The sequence below is a fragment of the Anguilla rostrata genome, chromosome 1 (assembly GCF_018555375.3).
Source record: "Anguilla rostrata isolate EN2019 chromosome 1, ASM1855537v3, whole genome shotgun sequence".
Classification (NCBI taxonomy): domain Eukaryota; kingdom Metazoa; phylum Chordata; class Actinopteri; order Anguilliformes; family Anguillidae; genus Anguilla; species Anguilla rostrata.
The window spans coordinates 31,996,811-32,015,926 of record NC_057933.1 but is presented as its reverse complement, the minus strand read 5'-3'; the positions used below and the strand labels follow the sequence as shown (position 1 = coordinate 32,015,926).

The window sequence follows — 19,116 nt, the reverse complement described above, 5'->3', positions numbered from 1 at the left end:
GTTTGGGATTATTGTCTTATTGTAGGAGGGAGCACCATCCAATGATTTTGGCGGCATTTGCTCAAACTTGACCAGATACAGTGCTTCTACCTGCAGCCATTACATACAAGTGAGCCAGTACCTATGATAGCCATACATGGGAAAATCATTACACCCCCACCACATTTTACAGATGCTATGCTTTGGATCTTGGATAGTTCCCTTTGGCCTCCACACTTTGTTCTTGCCATCACTTTGATATAAGTGAATCTTGGTCTCTTCTGCCCACAAAACCTTTTTCTAGAAGCCTGCAGGCTCTTTTAAGTACTTCTTCACAAACTGTAACCGGGCGTCTAACTAGTGGTTTGCGATACATCCATACCTGCCTCCTGAAGAGTGTTTCTGATCTGTTGGACATGTGTTTGGGGGTTTTTATTCATTATGGTGCAAATTCTTTGGTCATCAACTTTAGAATTCTTCCTTGGCCTACCAAGCCCTTTGCAATTACTGAGCTCACCGGTAATTGAGCTTTCTTCTTAATGATGTGCCAAACAGTTGATTTTGTAAGCTTATGTCAGTTTGACAGTTTTTCTTATTTCTGCCTCATAATGGCTTCCTTGACTTTCATTGGCAACTCTGGTCCTCATGTTGAAAAACTTAAAACTCCAAAAACAGAAACTAGAAATGGAAAGCTCTTAGGACTCGTACACACTAGCATTAAAACCCATTTCAAAAAGCGTTTCAGCTCCATAAAACCCTCAAATCCATACTATCGGGTTGCAAAGAAATACTGCAATATTTAATTTTAAGACCCCTTGGAGCTAGGATTGGAAATGTTTAAAAAACCTTTAACTGTGTTTAGCCGTGAATGTATGCAGGATCAGTTGTGGAAACCTACCTGTAGAATTATTTCCCTTCATGAACAAATGACATACATTACTTCATAGTTAATTTGCCAGTTGAACATTTTTGTTTATTTTATTATGATTATCATATTTTACCTCTATATTATGGCTGCCTATTGCAGTTCAACTTGGATGGCAGAGGAGATGCGTTGCATCACTACAAATGTTTGGAAAGCGGCAAATCAATCCATGTTGTTAATTTCACTTTTTTTTTGGCCGTAAACATCACTATGGTACACCTAGTAACACAAAAGATCAAGTCCGCAGTTAAGGAAACGTACTGTGTGGAGTGCATTCTAGGTGTCGAAAACCACTGAATGCATTAAGTAATGTGTAGGGTCGGGTCATAGAAGCAAAAACCTCTCAACTAAAATGTTTATGAAATGTTTTGAAAAACCACAAGTTTGTATGAGGCCGTATACCTGCACTAAGGTAGAAATTGTACACAGCAATCATAAACACCTGTGAAGCCATTTGTCCCAAATGTTACTGTGCCCTGAAATGAAGGGGGTATGTATAAAAAGAGGTGTAATTTCTACATGGTGAAAACCAAAATGTATAAAAATACCCTCTAGTAAAAGCTGAGAATATGCTTTACTGTTTTATCACAACTCTACAATTGTGGAGTACAGAGCCAAATCAAGAAAACAAACATTATGGAGGGCACTGTATATCCATCTACCATGGTTATAGGTTTCATTTGATGCATTTGCCTCTGTGGGAGAGGTTCTACTGGCCAGAGGGAGATGCTTGCAGGGTTCCGACAGTAGGGGGCAGCAGACTGTAATTTTTCCTCAAAAGGACAGCTTCCACTATTCTGCATTGTACTTCACGTCACACTGCGTTGCATTTCGGGGTGATACTTCACTATCTAAAGATGAATGTTTAGATTTTAAGATAACATTAGTATTTGGAAAAAATAAAGCCCTAATACCAGAAAATATTTTTATGGATCCAGTAACTCTTTTGTCATATTACAACAGTTTGCTATATCAAACTTGTAAGACCCTAAATAGGGACGTCAAACCCGTTTTGGCGATTTTTCAGAAAAAATATTTTGACAGTTTATTTTTCACAATGTCATAAATGTTACTCAAATAACAACATATAAATACCTAACTTTTCAGAAAATAAGCTGTTTTCTTTCATACAATTTATTATCTGCTTCCCTCTTCCTGTGTAATCATTCTAGTTGCAGATGGAGGTGACACCTTCTGCTGGCAATGTATTCACAGGTGTTCCATGCACAAACATTAAAACTAAATTGGCATCCGGGCTCACTTTAACAGGTCATTTGACTTTGTTCACAAGCATTTGTGCCTGCACCTAACGCTGCACCAATTGGGTCATTATAAAAAATCTACCCTCATTGAAGGTACACGTTTTGTTATAATAAACAATCACTGTGAAATGTTTTACGTATTATTCGGTTATTATGTATTCATGCTTTCATATATTTGAGTGTCCTAAAATTTTAAGCTGCTAGTGTCCTGAGGAACTTGGAATTCCGAAACAAAAGTAGTTTATGTGGAAATACAAAGAACATACATGCAATTTTGCCTCTGCTGGGAAGATCTCGAGGTAGTAGCGCCAAATGAAACCGGTAACTACTCTATCAGTCCATTTTATAAACTGCTTACTCCTGGTCAGGGTTATGGGGGGGGGGGGGGGGCTGGAGCCTATCCCAGCATTGGGTGAAAGGCAGAAATACACGCTGGAGGGGTCACCAATCCATCACAGTGTGCATATATCTGTCCTTGAGCATATATTTATGTGCAATTGTGCCTGCATGTATGTCTGTCTGCAGATATTTGCATGGCTGTGAGTGGGCGATGAGTGAGTGTAAGGTCAAGAGTATGGAGTGAGACTATGTGTATGTATGTATGTAGGCATGGAATGTGATTGCTTAGTGTATGTTGTGTGACAGGTGAGGCAGGCAGGTGTGTGTGACTGATCCCTGAATGTGATGCGCTGATTGTCCCAGGTAGCTGAGCTCTGTCGGGGGATAATGATGGAGATCACCGCCCTGCGCACGCGATTGGTACAGATGGAGGATGACCGGATGAGCTTACAGCAGCAGCTGAATTTCGAACACCAGCACCGCTATGACTCTTTGGTCCAACATCTTTTCTCATCCTGCATTCAGCTGAAGGTAGGTGCCTGTATCGCGGCTGTCCTTCTATCTGTGAAGGAATGTTAGCTGGCTAGTTGGCTAATTAGCTTGTTGTCTATTCTGTCTTTCAAGGGAAAATCAATTAAATTATATTTTATTTGTATTACACCTTTTTACGGAGACACTGTCACAGACACTTTACAAGAGAATAATGTTTGTGATGGTAGTGACTTGGGATGCGTACGAGTAATGGATTTATTCATTACTCGTTGGATATATGCCTACTTGATCTTTTTTATTTTCTCATAAAGGCTATGCATGTACGATTATGGGCTCTATTTTCCGGAATCAATGTTGCAGGGCGCATGGGCTTCGTCAGTGGCGTGGCTTATGGGTGCAGTGTGCGTGACTACTGAATGTAATGGTAGTTTTGTGACTAGGGGCAAAGAGTACACAGCTCAAAGCGCATGAAACAGGTCATAACTATATTCATCATAATCCTGCTGGATTATGATGAATATATTATCAGTGGGTGTGTTGCAGCAGAATTCACTCATAGCCAATCAAATTACCTCTTTTTATTCCCCTTAAAGGGGAATTTCACTTTATAACACTTCAGGGGGCATTTTCACACCTACCCGGGCTTTTGTGTGCACCCCAGACAGTTTTTAGGTTGCTTGCTTCAATATTTTGATATTTTGATATTTAGATATACGCGTGTAAGTAAATCCCCCCCCCCCCCGCCCCCATACAATAGAAGCCCATTCAGCATCAAACTCCACGGTAGACTCTTTGTACGTCCCTGCTTCTCCTGACTGATATTGTCCTTCTAATGAATGTGTCGCTCTTCATTTTTCGCTTAGTTATTTAATTATGTTAATATTTTACGCTCTTTTGTTGCTTTCCTTTACAAATGCAGGAAGTTGACCCAGGCAGTTTAGTGTCGAACTCAAGGATGCATATCATTGCGCGACTTCTGATGTGGGCGTACCTGCAGAAAATAACATTAGGTTGGTCGTAGAAATAGTGTTGTATTACTACTAGCTAGTGAAACCGAAATGTCTGAGGATGAAATAAATGGATGGTGGCACCCTATAACAACAGCCAGCAAGCTGTCTAACTGTTACCGTAGACATCCTATCACAGACAGACACGATAGCTTTAGCCAGTCCGCTTAGTACCTACCTTGAGCGGTTCGACCAACAATGGGAAAACGGAGGGTACAACTCTGGGCTTCAAACGGTCGCCTTGGTAGTTGGTGGCTTCAAAGTGGTCGCTGCATACAGTCCTCGTTTGCGAACTTCTTCGGCTGATATGTTGGGGTGTCTGATTACATCCAGCCATGTCTGGCACAAAGACCCTGTTTACACTTGGTTTTAAAATGTATCTTGGGCGATCGGATCACAAGTGGACAGCGCTAAATACAAGCGCAAACGACCACCAAGATGCATTGTGATCCGATCACTCAAACCACTTGCCGAGGTGGTCTGGGATGCATTTGACCACATATCTTTTGTAGTGTAAATGCTAATGCATCCTGATGCGTCCCCGACAAGGACGTAACAGGAAAATACATCACATTGGGATGGCAGGTATGCCATCCCGCCAAGTTACGCCTTGGCGGGGGCATGCCCCATACCTATGCAGCACCGAGAGTTTCTCACTTTTCAGGGTTCCCCACAGAAATAACCACAACAGCCACAGACACTCAGCCCTTAAAAACATTAAATTCTGTACATTCTGACCCCATTTCAACAGACAGATTTCATAAACAACTTCACATGTCCACACAATAAAGCCCCAAACTAAGGGGATTTTGCGTTTTCTCCTTCTTCTTCTCTTTCTTCTTCTTCTTCTTCTCATTCTTATTTTTCCTGCCGCCTATCCCACTAACAACATGTCTCCCCATTGGACATTTTACCGACACCAGCCAAATCTTCACCTACACGACCCAATCAAAAACGCGCATACACACGCAAAATACCCATACCTTCTTACTCTGAAACATTTCCAGTTTAAACAGCTAGTCTGCCTGTGGCCTAGTGGGCAAGGTCCCAGTCTTGGGAATGTGGGGTTCTAGGTTCAAGCCTGGCTAGGAACACGTTTCTTCAACCTGCTTTTACCCTCACTAATAATTGTCTACTACTTCTCAATTATTGCTTTTGCACCATATCTACACGCCATTCACTGAACGTATACACTGCATTATGACGTACCGTCTGCACGTTCAGTTATTAACTGGCTACAATATTGCAGAGCCATATGGATTCAATGGGAGCTCTTCTGTGCTTACTGGCCTGTGTTCTTTAAAACCACGGACAGGTTTGCTAATGATATTTCAGGCATTGCACAGCTATGTCATGGTGCTGCACTAACAAAGTCACACACTGGTAAACTTCCGGTTGAAGGATTGAATCCCACCTCGCCCTCAGGCAGATAATTTCCTATTTTACACTAACGTTTTCTTACGCTTATATTTGCTTTACCAAAACTCATTCATGGCCACCCATATGCATTTCATGACGGCAAATGTATTCCTTTTATTTAAAAGTTACACCAGTTCACCACTGTGCCATTTCTACTAACTATATTTCTTCACTTGGCTACCGTACAAAACCTTCTTATCAGCAAACTCCACGTTTCTACATTCATGTTACCTCGCCCTGTTCTCTATCTAGCCACTTACAAACAATTACTACGTATGTACATTCTGTAACTCCCCATTAAAACATTACATTTAAAATCATGACTCACTCATAATTATAACTACTACTACTGAACATGAGAAAAGCACATCAGTGCAATAGATTTCACACAGTCTGTGATCATGTCAACCTTCACCTACATGCCCATTCTGCTAAAAACATATTGTTTCAACTACGCAATTTCATCATTTCTTCTAATTTCTCTCACACTGTTGTTATTTTCTCATATGCAAAGCCTGTTGGGACATATGCGTCTGCTCTTATTCTCCACTATCAAGTTTTCTGGTTCTAGCTTAGTAAAACAGCGAAGAGGATTCCTACCTGCAGATAAGCCTATCAAAATGCCTTATAAACTTTACAAACACTAGTGCATCTCCATGAAATAACAGACAATGGAGCAAGACAGAAGGCTACACAAGTTGCGACATAGGGAGCTCTAATTTTACGAGCTTGCTGATTCTTTTGTCAATCAAGGCTCGTTGGATGGCCGTGAGTACATACACTGGCCATATTTCACCTGCGTTTCTCATGCATTTACTCTTACGCCACCGCACCCTTTGTCACAGCCACTGTTTTACATATATAGCAAACCGAAACTGCTAAACGGTACACGCTCATCAGACTGTACAAATTCACACAAGGATAGCCATAATCCACAACTGTTTCTTACAGGGTCACTTCGCATTTCTCACTCTCATAATAAAACGCTTTGCAAAAAGAAATTATATCTCATAAAAAAACACGTTTTCAACGTACAATAATGCCAAGTTACTCACACATACAAGACATACACCGTCTATAACTCATTCATTCAGACTGCCAAAATCCAGGCCTGCCATTAAAAGTATTCATACATCAAAATGACGCCAAGTTACGTTAAAATGACGTCTTGTATGTGTGAGTACATTTGTTTGGCAGACGCTTTTATCCAAAGCGACGTACAAAAAGTGCATTTCATGGTCATAGACAATAAGATATAATAATTTTTTTGTACAGCTATTTCTAGCCAAGAACACAGTTTAGTTCACACAGTGAACAGTATTCTGACCTAACCTCTGCAAAGCCAACTAGGCAGAAGAATAAGCTACAGTATTAGGACAAATACAAATTACCAAAAAGTGCTGGGATGGGGCAACATGTAACAAGTGTCATAAAGAAGGGGGGGGGGGTGGATTTAGAGTGAAATATAGAACGTGGTGGTAGTTAGTCCAGGTATAGTCTGAAAAGATGAGTCTTCAGGCCACGGCGGAAGATGGGTAGTGAGGGGGAGGTTCAGAGAGGGACGGGGAGTTCGTTCCACCACTGGGGAGTTTTGTCTCAACAGTTGGAATAGTCCGTAAATGTATATTAGTTCTTGAAACATTTTTGTTTTCTTAGCTAGCCCATGCGGAACAAATCTGGCGCTTGTCTGGCGACAGACTCTTGACCTTCCAGCGAAAGTGACATAGGCAGTAACGAAATCTGAACACAAGTGGTCAGCTGGACACCTTGGAGACGCATGATAGACACAGGTGTGAACGGCGATGTGTCTTGGCTTCTTCTCGATTTTGCTGCGAAACGAAATCGAAGAAAAAGAAAAAATGGAAACCCTACTAGTATGTGGACTTGCGCTCAAAAAAAGGTCTTTGTTTCTAACGTTAGACATTTAAAATGAAATAACTAATCGAAAAATTAAAGTCTGACACATTCATTTAGAAGGACAATATCAGTCATGAGAAGTAGGGACGCATGGTTACAATGAGTCTAACGTGGAGTTTGATGTTGAATGGGCTTCTTTTGGGTGCGGGGGGTTGCTTACACGGGTATATCTAAATATCGAAATATTGCAGCAAGCAAGCTAAAAACTGTCTGGGGTGCACACAAAAGCCCAGGTAGGTGTGAAAATGACCCCAGAAGTGTTATAAAGTGAAATTCCCCTTTAAGAGTGGGGTATAAAGCGACCTGGCACACTGCCAATTCCCATAGTGTACTACTGCCATCTGCACATCGATTTTGTATTGTTATCACAAAAAAATTTATACTGTCAGTCTAATACCTTGTTTCACAAAGTAATGTCTAAAATCGCACAGTAAACTTTTATGAAGTGCTTAATCAGTTTGAGTGTGTGGTAGGATATTATAATGAAACGTTAGCCCATCATATACTGAAATGGCCAATACAGAAACTAGTTTACTTGTATATTTAAATGACCAAATTGGCAACCAGTAATAAACAATTTCACCAAGCGACATTATGCATTGATATTAAACTCAAACATTGTGACTAATGAAACATTCGGTCGTACATTTGGACAAATTTGTGTGAATAAACGAAAATAACAAACACCTGGTAATCCATTCACCACAGTTGTATTTATTCATAAACACCAGAATATTGATAATCATAATGTGAACTGTGCAAAGCATAGCCTAGCCTACTATTTACAGTTTTGTAGCCTACAGTGAGGAGTCTACATCTTTTCATGCGATGAAATTAACTTCACTTTTTGTTCACAAGTTACTCAAACAAATAATTTTTTCTTTCTTTAACATTTGTTTGCAGCTAGATTTGAGTAAATATTTTGAAATAAGCCTAATTAATAATTAGAGCCCTATGTGTGAAAATAGAGCCCTATGTGTTGGAATGTGGCTCCATTTATTAATTTATCATATGTAAAAAAGAAGAAACACATTAAAATAGAGGATATTTCGTCATCTAGTATGAAAGGAATAAAGCAAATTTATATTTGGAAAAGCATGTTTTGATAACAATTACGCTTTTTTTGCTGAGCCATTGTATTGGCTTAGCGGGATAATGTCCGAGGGGCTGAGCATTACACAGTTTGAACAAACATTAAACTGTCAAAATTGTCACACCACTGGTACTTTGTATCCATATTCAAAATCACAATGAATAAATATTGCTAATGACAAATTTTAAAATAATTGAATTTCATGTTCGAGAGACGCCAAAAATAAAAAATATGGCTTCCTCAGTTTGAATGGTCAAGACCCCTCTGGCTCATTTTATGCATTTCCTTGACTTTTGAGAGGTACCATAATCATCAAACTTTCCATAAAAGCCTACCAGCTCTCCAAGGATCTAATATTTTATCAAATTTGTACAATGAAACATCTCTTTATATCTGAAAAAGACAATCACCAAAAACAAAAATTTTTTTTATTTTGGCAAGAATTCTGTCTTCAAGTATCTCCAATAGACAGCTGATTACATCCAATATTAAATCAGAAAATAACATTAGAATAATTACCTAACTATCTTGCTAGCTAATGTTTCATTTGGCCTAATGATAACCAGCTGATATTACTACTAATCTAACTAATGGTTATTTTGAACCTCAGGTTATTTCATGAAGTATCAATTCTGTAGAACATTACTAAAACATGCAAATTATACTCTCTCTGAGTGTTATACTGTCTTGATAAAGTGGGTTTTCTTTGTGGTACAAAGCTTGAATTTTTTGGCACCTCTTGCTTGTGAACAGTGTATCTGTTTTCCCTCTATTTGTGTAAAAAATCTCACTTTTGAGATTTACTTGATCCCATCTCTCCCCTTCCCCTGTGTGGAGGATAGGCCAGGCTGGATGAATACTATGTGCGAATGGAGCGAGATGTGACCATACTGGTGAGCAGGGTGAGGAAAGAGGCCGTGGACAGCATTGCCCGGCTGAGGAGGAGGTTTGGCTCCACCGAGGATGAAGAGGCTCTCACAGAGACTCTGTCAAAGGTGTCACCATTTTCATTCAACCCTGAATGTGTAATGTGTGGCTCCCAGTATGCCATTGTAATGCTATTTAACTGTGTTTCTTTATTTTTTCTCATTTGTAATTGGCTTATATATTAAAACCAACCTTCTGGGTGGAGTTATTTACACATAGTGTTACTGCTTTTACCTTGGGGTCCCTTATGCCTCCCTTACATTGCACAAGCTTGAGATGACTAAGGTTGGATGCTCTCTCACATTTGATACCAGACTTTCTAAATCACTAGTCTATCAGCACCTCAATCAGGCAAAAAACTAATGTGTAGCCTATGGTATTTAAAATTAGTCTGCGACAGTAAAGTGTAGTGTATCATGTAGTGCATGTTAAGCATTACTCACATCATCACTGAGTGTGAGTGTGAGAGTGAGGATTCCAACCATTTCTTGGGCTGTCTCAAAAAAATAAATAAATGTAAAGGTTGCGAGAGTAGCAGGTTTTTAGTGGTCTGTGAACGACAGCTTTTCTCTCTGTATTCTCAGCATTCAGACCTGCAGAGCCTGCGGGAGGAGAACAGCCAGCTGGAAGGCCTCATATGCAAACTGAGGGCCCTCAACCAATGGAAGAACAGCATCAGTGAGGTGAAACTGTCCAGCCAGCTGCACCACTGCAGACAGGTAGGCCAGTGTGCAGTGTAAACTGTGTAGTGATCGTATCTGTGTGTAGTAAGTAGTGCAGTGTACTGTGTGTAACATATTACAGCAGGGGGTGAGTGTAGTGTAGTGTACAGTGAGTGTGTTGTATGATAAGTCGCAAGTGGGTTTCTCTCTGTGTAGGAGGCATTTCTGCTCCAGAAAGAGAAAGTAACAGTGAAGCTGATGTCAGAGGAGGGGGTAGAGGTGCTGCAGCAGGAGCTGGACGTGACCAGAAGAGCCCTTTTGCAGTGCCAGGCAGAGTACAGCAGTGCCAGGAGACTTCTGAAAAAACAGGTGACCCTTATTCTCACATTTACTCCACACTCTGTCACATGACCCCAAAACAGAACACACACTGAAATACACATTTTAAATCACCACTGAAGGGATCCTGCATTCACACAGGGCACATGAGTACAGCCTGCGGAGGTGGAGATCCATGCATAAGTCCACCTGTGCATGGATATTTATTTATTTAGTTATATGTTTTGTTGTTGACTGGAACTGACACACACACAGGAACAGCAGCCTTTTATAATGAGTAGCAGGGTCTGACCCCACTCACAGACACAGCAACCTTTGATAATGATGAGTGACAGGATCTGACTCCGCCCACAGACATAGCAACCTTTGATAATGATGAGTGACAGGACCTAACCCCACCCACAGACACAACTGCCTTTGATAATGATGAGTGACAGGACCTGACCCCACCCACAGGAACAGCAACCTTTGATAATGAGTGACAGGGTCTGACACCACCCACAGACACAGCAGCTTTTGATAATGGCCGGCAGTGTAGTATAATGGGTCAGGAACTGGTCTTGTAACCTAAAGGTCACTGGTTTGATTCCTGGGTAGGACACTGCCATTGTACCCTTAAGCAAAGTACTTAACCTGCATTGTTTCAGTGCATATCCAGCTGTATGAATGGATGCAATGTTTAATGCTATGTAAAAGTTGTGTTAGTCGCTCTGGATAAGAGCATCGGCTAAATACCTGTAATATAATGTAATGATAATGATGAGTGACAGGATCTGACCCCACCCACAGAAACAGCAAGCTTTGATAATGATGGGTGACAGGGTCTGTCCCCACCCACAGAAACAGCAAGCTTTGATAATGATGAGTGACAGGATCTGACCCCACCCACAGAAACAGCAATCTTTGATAATGAGTGACAGGGTCTGACCCCACCCACAGACACAACAGCCTTTGATAATGATGAGTGACAGGATCTGACTCCGCCCACAGACACAGCAACCTTTGATAATGATGAGTGACAGGATTTGACTCCGCCCACAGACATAGCAACCTTTGATAATGATGAGTGACAGGATCTGACCCCACTCACAGACACAGAAACCTTTTATAATGATGAGTGACAGGATCTGACCCCACCCACAGAAACAGCAACCTTTGATAATGATGAGTGACAGGGTATGACCACACCTATAGGGCCAGCAGCTACGGGAGGTGGACCATCGGCAGACCCAGGAGGAGCGTGGGCGGCAGCAGCGGGATGCTCTGCGCTCGCTCAGTGTGCAGCGGCTGCAGGAGGAAGTCAGCAGCAGGGAACAACAGCTCAGAAGCCTGAGCACACGGATGGAGCAGAGCGACCGAGACAGCCAGCTGCAGCGACTGCGCAGTCACCAGGAGATCAAGCGGGTAAGGGTGCAGCACCTTGTCTGTCCTTCTCATATTCTGTCTAGTTCCTGCTTCATGCTCCTCTCTGTCAAACATCTTTCCCATGCTCCTCTCTTTCGCTCTGTCACACACAAACACACATTCGCAGTGCTCCTTAGAGTAATGCTCTCCCTGTGCCCAATCTGCTGTCCCTGTCAGGTCAGAGGCCAGCTCCTGCAGGAGCGTAGCCTAAAACTGGATGCCTTCCAGCAGGTGGACGAGCTGCAAAGCCAGGTCTACAGCACAGAGGCAGCTGTTACCGGAAGCGGGGCATACCAAGGCAAGGACAGCGCACTGGACCCACTCTTGGGGTCCTTTATTTACACCTGAGAGAGCACTCTATTTTAGTACATTGAATTTTATTGAAACACCAATTAACTAGGAAGTGTTCGGAAGAAAGACCTGCTGAGACCGCAGCCAGTTACACAGCATCAAACTTTGGGGAGAAATGTCAGCTACTAGTTAGCTATCTAATAGGAATCAAAAAAGTGTAGACTTGTGTTTACAATTTTAAATGGAACAATCAAAAATCAATATACAATACATTATCTATCTAGACATTTATCCTGTTTAACTAACTAATGATAGATAGATAGATAGATAGCTTTACAATTATGGTAGATAGTGTGCAGCAGGCACTATAATGTATAACATTAGGTAGCCAGCTAGTTTACAGTTGAGGCCAAAAGTTTGCATACACCTTGGCTAAAGACATTCAACTCAATTTTTCACAACTCCACGCACGTCATGTTACCATACATTTCCTGTGTTAAGTCAATTAGGACATCTACTTTATTTCCAAAGAGGTCATTAGAGACAGATTTATTTCAGCTTTTATGTAATATATCATGTTTTCAGTGGGTCAAAAGTTTACATGCACTTATTTAGTTAGTATTGGGTGGCATTGCCTTTCAATTTCTTAGCTTGAATCAAACGCTTGGGGTAGCTTCCACAAGCTTCTCACAATACTTTGACAGAATTTTTTCCCATTCCTCCTGACAGAACTGGTGTAAGTCAGTCAGGTTTGTAGGCCTCCTTGTGCGGACACACTTTTTCTATTTAGTCCACAAATTTTCTATGGGATTCAGGTCAGGGCTTTGTGATGGCCACTCCAGTACTTTCACTTTGTTGCCTTTAAGCCATTTTGTTAGAACTTTGGAGGTATGTTTAGGCGAATTGTCCTGCTGGAAGAAGTTGCAACCAAGTTTTAACTTTCTAGCTGATGTCTTGAGGTGTTGCTTCAGTATTTCTAGATAATCCTCCTTCCTTATGAGACCATCTATTTTCTGAAGTGCACCAGTTCCTTTTCCCTCAAAACACCCTCACAACATGATGCTGCCACCCCCATGCTTCACAGTTGGGATGGTGTTCTTCAGATTAAAAGCCTCAGACTTTTTCCTCCTTACATAGCTTTGATCATTATGGCCAAACAGTTCAATTTTTGTTTCATCTTTTGTTTCATATGTAAACTTATGACCCACTGGAATTCTGATATAGTGAATTAAAGCTGAAATAAGTCTGTCTCTAATCGATTGTTTTAAAATTACCTTTGATGTGAACAAAATAGATGCCCCAATTGACTTGCCAAAAGAAAAGTATGGTAACATGAAATGTGCGGAGTTGTGAAAAACTGACTTTGAATATCTTTAGCCTAGGTGTATGTAAACTTTTGGCCTCAATATATTATAAACTATGAGCTAGTCAAGCACTGCTGGTCTACAACTGAAAATGACAGATATTCAGAATCATACAGATTGTGTAGTTACAGTGTAGCTAAACAATATTTCCACATTACTTCTGTAACATAGTGGATATAATGTTACATTTTTTGCAATATATTTCTAAAAAGTGATTTATCAGAATGCTATTGTGCAATTCAGCCCAGGAGTAATTATGGCATTTAATTAAGAAGTGGAAGTTTATTGAGGAAATGGCACATTACAAAAAAAGATCCTATCCGAACAAAACAAATGACAAAATTGACAAGAAAAGATTATGTTTACAGCCATAATTATCCTGGAATTGGCTGAAAACCATTTTTCTGAAATCATGGGTATTTCTACTGATTATAGTAAGAGCAATGAAATTTTGGTGGGAAAAGAAAGCTTTTCTCTGAGCCCTTTGCGCTATTATCTGAGGGCTGTGTATTTTCATCCATTCTGCTTGCTGTTCCCAGCACAGCCAAGTGTGCAGAAATTGTACTTTCAGGCAGTGATCCCCCAGCCACAGGTCCTGGATAAGTGAGAACTCGCTTAGTTTGTTCTGACAGGATGGAACATGAACTCAGCCACAGTTTGTGCATGTCCTTCAACAGGACGGAGCAAAAAGCCTCACTCCATCACGACCCGCAGTGCTAACAGCATCAGGAACACCGTGGGAGGTATGCACTGTGGAATTTGCTTTTCCCTGATGTGTATATTTTGTGTACAGTAGAGACCCTACTCTGTTCCCCAGCTGCTGTAAGGGCTGCATCCCAATAATCATTTCCTAGACTGGTCTACTTCTTATTGTCAATTTCACGAGGAGACAAATGGAGAAGACAAGGCGAAGAGGGGGCAAGGAATTGAGGAATACATAGATACGATGGGAAGAAATGGGGTACCCTATATGCTCCTGCATCACTTAACATGAGTTTGATAGGCAACAACATCAGTCCAAGTCACATGCACTGAAGTGCCCATTAACTGTAGGACTGCGCCTCTCTCCATATTATATATGTAGGCTACAAAAATATGTTGAACAGATTCCTATTCAGCTTGATATTTTTGATATAGCATATGCACTGTAATACTTAGGTATACTGTAATATTTTGAAGTATTACAGTGCATATGTTTCACTTTTTAATAAGTGATAAAACAATGTATGTCCATTTGATGCATTTCAAGTGACACAAAATTACAAGTCTTTGCATAAGTCTTATTTCTTTAACCAAGGTATTATATAGCAAAAGGTTTTTTAGTTCATTCTGTAATAAAATTGGTCTTTTTTTGCTAATATTAATGTATAAGGGAAATTATACCACTTAAGGTTCTTGACTGACCACTGTCACTACTATAGATCCTCAGCAATACAAATTGCACCTCACAGTTCTCCTAATTACACCTCATTATTTCCCACCCTTCTTACATACATCGGTTCATGAAGAATTTTTCTGTGTTGTGTGACACGATGGACCTCAATGCTTTTTTTATGGCTTTGATCAACATCAACACTTATCAACAGCAATAGAATGTCCAATTTCTATCATTGTGCTCCTCATTTCTGTGTTTTCTTCACTTATTTAATCTTTATATAACCAGATTTTTTACTCGTGTAGCAAAATGACAGTTGGCTGTATGTCACTGTGACGTTTGAAAGAAAAAATAATTAATACAAAAGTATAGTATAGAAATAAGCGACTAAATACCAAAAATACATTTTTGGGGCAAATCTATTTGGGCAGGCCACCCAAATAAATCCATTGCATTTTTTTCTGAGCCCCACAGAAGATAAGATTTATTTAATTCCAGTTTGGACCACATGTTTTTACGTCACAGTGTGTGCATCTGCTTACATGGGCACACCCGCACACTAACAAGTATAAGGCTGTGATCGACTCATCGATTGACTACACTGAAAACCTTGAGTTGAAAGTAGCCTGCACAGAACCAGTGAATCAGAATATGTTGAGTATTAAACATTGATGTAGGATTTGTCACAGGCATAATTGTTTTGGTTATCTTGCTATTTGGATAAAATTACTATTAATGTTACTAATAATAATGCTACCTGCCATAACCTTCTTGTATCCATTGTTCATGGTGATGAATCATGACAAATAAATAATAATGAATAAAACTGGCATATGCTTTTAAATTAAGATACTAGTGTGCTGATTCCGCTATTTGCTTTGAAATTAGTTTAATGCCAGCTGCAGTTAACTGCATATAGTGACAGTGCCAGCGCATTCTGCTTTTAATTGTAGGCTATTAGCAGGATCATTTGTATAGATCATAGACTGTACAAAAAATATGGACCAAGTCAAGTGGGATGTCACCCATTGACTCTCCATGGGCTTGGTGAAAAGCGTTTTAAAGCCTGGGAAGTGCAGTTTGTGGAAGCCACCTTGTTACAAATTGGAGCCAGAGACTGTGCAGGGGGGACAAGGGAGACCCTCATATGGGCATGAAGTCTGGTTGAACACTAACCGCTTGATACACAGTGACTTCAAACTCGAACTGACCTTAATTTGTCCACAAAATATTGCGATCTTGTCCAAATAATGCAATAAGTTGGTTCATGAGGAGACCTTAGATAAAAATAAAAAACACCTATCGCGACTGGATAGGTGTTCAATTGGACTTAGCTACAGATATCCTAAAGCCCCAAATCAATGTGCAGTCTTCCACAGTATTAACAGCTTCTTGCATTTTCTTCATCACATATTTTACATTCCCCCTCTATTCCATGTTGCTCCATCAAGGCCACTCTCATTTCCTGTCCCAAATTTTTGAATATATCATTATTGTGAATAATACCAGACTAACTAAACTTCCCTGGGGAGTACCACTATCCACATCAAATATATTTGACAATTCTGACCCCACCCTTACTTGAATGCCTCTATCAAACAGAAAGTCCATGACCCAGCTATATAGCCATCCACCAGTGCGTATTGTATTCATCTTAATCAAGTTATTCTATTCACATGGTATCATAAGCCTTTCAATGTCACAATATATATCACTCACCGCTTATTTCATTGTCGTTTTCTTATCTATCTCTGTACATACTGTCACCAATGCAGCCATAGTTGATCTCCCTTTTCTAAATCCACTCTGTGCAGCCCTGATCAGTCACCTGGCTTCCAAAAATTACATCATTCTGTTCAGTATAATTTTTTCCATTAATTTACACAAGTTGTGATGTTAAGGCAATTGGCCTATAGCTGGCTGTCCTTGAGGGATCTTTACCTGGTGTAATTAACTGGCGAACCAGCAACCCATTTCATTAGTGAGAAAAAACTATGGCTGTTATTGATTGTTGATATTGAGGATATTGAGGGGGTAATCCCAGTATCTGATGTCACAGGTAGACATAAACAAAAACACAATTTACAGACCGTGAAAATATTTGAAATGACAAATTCATTGCCACTATAATTTTTTTGATGAAAAGCAATACTTTTACTCTGCTTCTTTCTGCAAGCTCTGTGGATGTCTTATTTAAAAAAAAATATTTATCTAAGCCAACTTAACTACTGAGGTTTCTGTGAGAGAATATAGAATACATACTGTACCCTCAGGACCAGGGTTGCAGAGCTCACTGGTCAGTCACGGTCATCTGCATTCATGTCTCAGGGTCACCACTGTGTAGCTGGCCAGCAGCTCACTCATCCTGTGACCTGGTCAGAGAAGAGCACCAGGATGACCCTGGCAGTGAAGAGACTCACCCCAGCACAGTCCAGAATTGCAGTAAGACACGGATCCAGAGACCCAAAACGGTGCGTGCCCTTTAGGACCCTCAACCATAGATAACTCATTAAGCATATATTAGTGGATACAACTTCAGAGGACTGAACAGCTACAGTTCACTAACATTAGTTTCATGTTCATCACTCCACTGCACCAACTGTGTATTTGAGCTCACTTCTAATGCAGTGGAGTACAGATCTTATCTTATGGTGCTCATGCAGTATCTGTACTAGTTTCTATACGTGTGCGTGCAGGTACATGTGTATCTGAGTGTTGTATATGTGGGTGTGTCCACAGGGGTCCAGCTGTTTCAGGTCCCAGATTGCAGAGGCATTGTTACCAGACCTTGGTGACAGGATTCCTCTAGTCTCCTATCCCAGCTCCACCCCCTGAAGCTTGGACATCTACCTGATGGCAAAGGGCCCACTGAAGCCCATGGATCCTGCATTGTAGTGGATAGAAAAGTAGCTATGTTTTCATTAGAATGTTGTAGCAGCATGACCTTATTGGTAATGACCAAATTACACTCTAGCTTGTGTGTAGAAAAACTGATTAAGGAATGTAATTCCAATTTCTTTTAGGACAAGTGATTTGATCCCTGTGTGTAATATCAGGAATGACTGAATCTTTTAAACCTGTAAATTGTCATTTTTTAATGCAGGCTAATTTTTAAATTTCAGTGCAAATTGCAATTCTTTTCTTTTCATTTATGGCCACTTAGACTAGTTACTTTGCATTTCTTTTCATTTTTTAATTAGTGGGTGTATTATTTCCAGACAATTTACTTAAAAGACATTCCATTTTGCATGCACAAAGCTTGTTTCCATGAGGCATATCAAACAAAATTCAGAATTGAATTTTAAAGGTACACAAATTCATGCTAATAGAGATATCACTACAGACTAATTTGAGCTGCTATGTGCCACTCAGAATCAACCCTTTAGCCCTCTGGTGGAGTGCAGTGCAGGGGCTCTTTGCTATAAGTTTACCCGGTATCCATCTTTGCACATTTTATGCGTCTTCAACCGCATAAAATGATTTAGTGCCACTTTCGGTTTGGTTGAATGTGTCCTGCTCTTACATCATTTTGTCCCAACTGCAACCAGTCCATGATGTGCATAAAAATGTTTTAACGTGTTCAAGAATGTGGTTTAATGTGTCAAGAAAACACATAAAAATTAGAGAAAGTAAGAATAATTACATATTGATTAATGTGTCAAGGTAAGAAGATAAAAATATTAAGAAGTGTTTTATACAGCAATTACTGTGAGAAAGTATTTAAGAATAATTATGTATTGTTGTTCAATGTACGACGAGCTAGACATGGCTACAAAACCTTAATAAAAATAAGTGTTTGTGGGGGCTGCTGGATATGGCTCATTCGGATAAGGCACTATGCTGTAGTGCACAGATGGGTCTTGTGGCCTTGGAACAAATCTGGACCATGTCATTGCTGACCATGACTGCATCGCCCAGGATGTGGGTAGTTTCAGTCTAGGGGTAGTGACGCTGCATAACTCTCATGTCAACATGGTGTCGAGCTTTCAAGCTTTCATATCACTGATATTATCACCGCTGCTCCGAGGCTTGTTTCAAATCACGTAATCACAAAATCCCAAGCTTCGTAATAATTGGTGACGTCTTCAACCAACAGCCAAGGCTCATTCTATTTCCTTATTTCATCCATCCTTGCTTCCTTTCTTGCTTCCTAGTATGCGAGGCAAAATGGGTCAAAAATACATGAAATTGACGTCCTGGAATCAAGCATTGTCAACGTGGGTGCATTCTAGTGACTCATTTAATTCTTCCTTTGTCTCTGAGGTCCTTGACTGACCCAGAAATTGATAGAGGTGCGCCATCTTGGAGGAAATTCAAACCT

At 40.3% G+C, this 19,116-nt stretch overlaps 1 protein-coding gene across 2 annotated transcripts in view; it reads left to right on the top strand.

Moving 5' to 3' along the window:
- si:ch73-242m19.1 (uncharacterized) overlaps positions 1–18,596 on the top strand; it is a 90,894-nt gene extending 72,298 nt beyond the window's left edge. Inside the window, exons 41-49 of one of the 2 annotated variants that reach the window (XM_064335063.1) lie at positions 2,869–3,036; positions 9,276–9,428; positions 9,945–10,079; positions 10,239–10,391; positions 11,556–11,765; positions 11,943–12,063; positions 14,098–14,163; positions 17,124–17,266; positions 17,535–18,596. In XM_064335063.1, coding sequence (XP_064191133.1) covers positions 2,869–3,036; positions 9,276–9,428; positions 9,945–10,079; positions 10,239–10,391; positions 11,556–11,765; positions 11,943–12,063; positions 14,098–14,163; positions 17,124–17,266; positions 17,535–17,630 — 1,245 coding nt within the window. In that variant the 3' untranslated portion in view covers positions 17,631–18,596. Of the gene's footprint in view, positions 1–2,868; positions 3,037–9,270; positions 9,429–9,944; positions 10,080–10,238; positions 10,392–11,555; positions 11,766–11,942; positions 12,064–14,097; positions 14,164–17,123; positions 17,267–17,534 lie in introns of those variants that run through there. The other variant, XR_010329947.1, reaches the window with a different exon arrangement.
- The last annotated feature ends 520 nt before the right edge of the window (positions 18,597–19,116 follow it).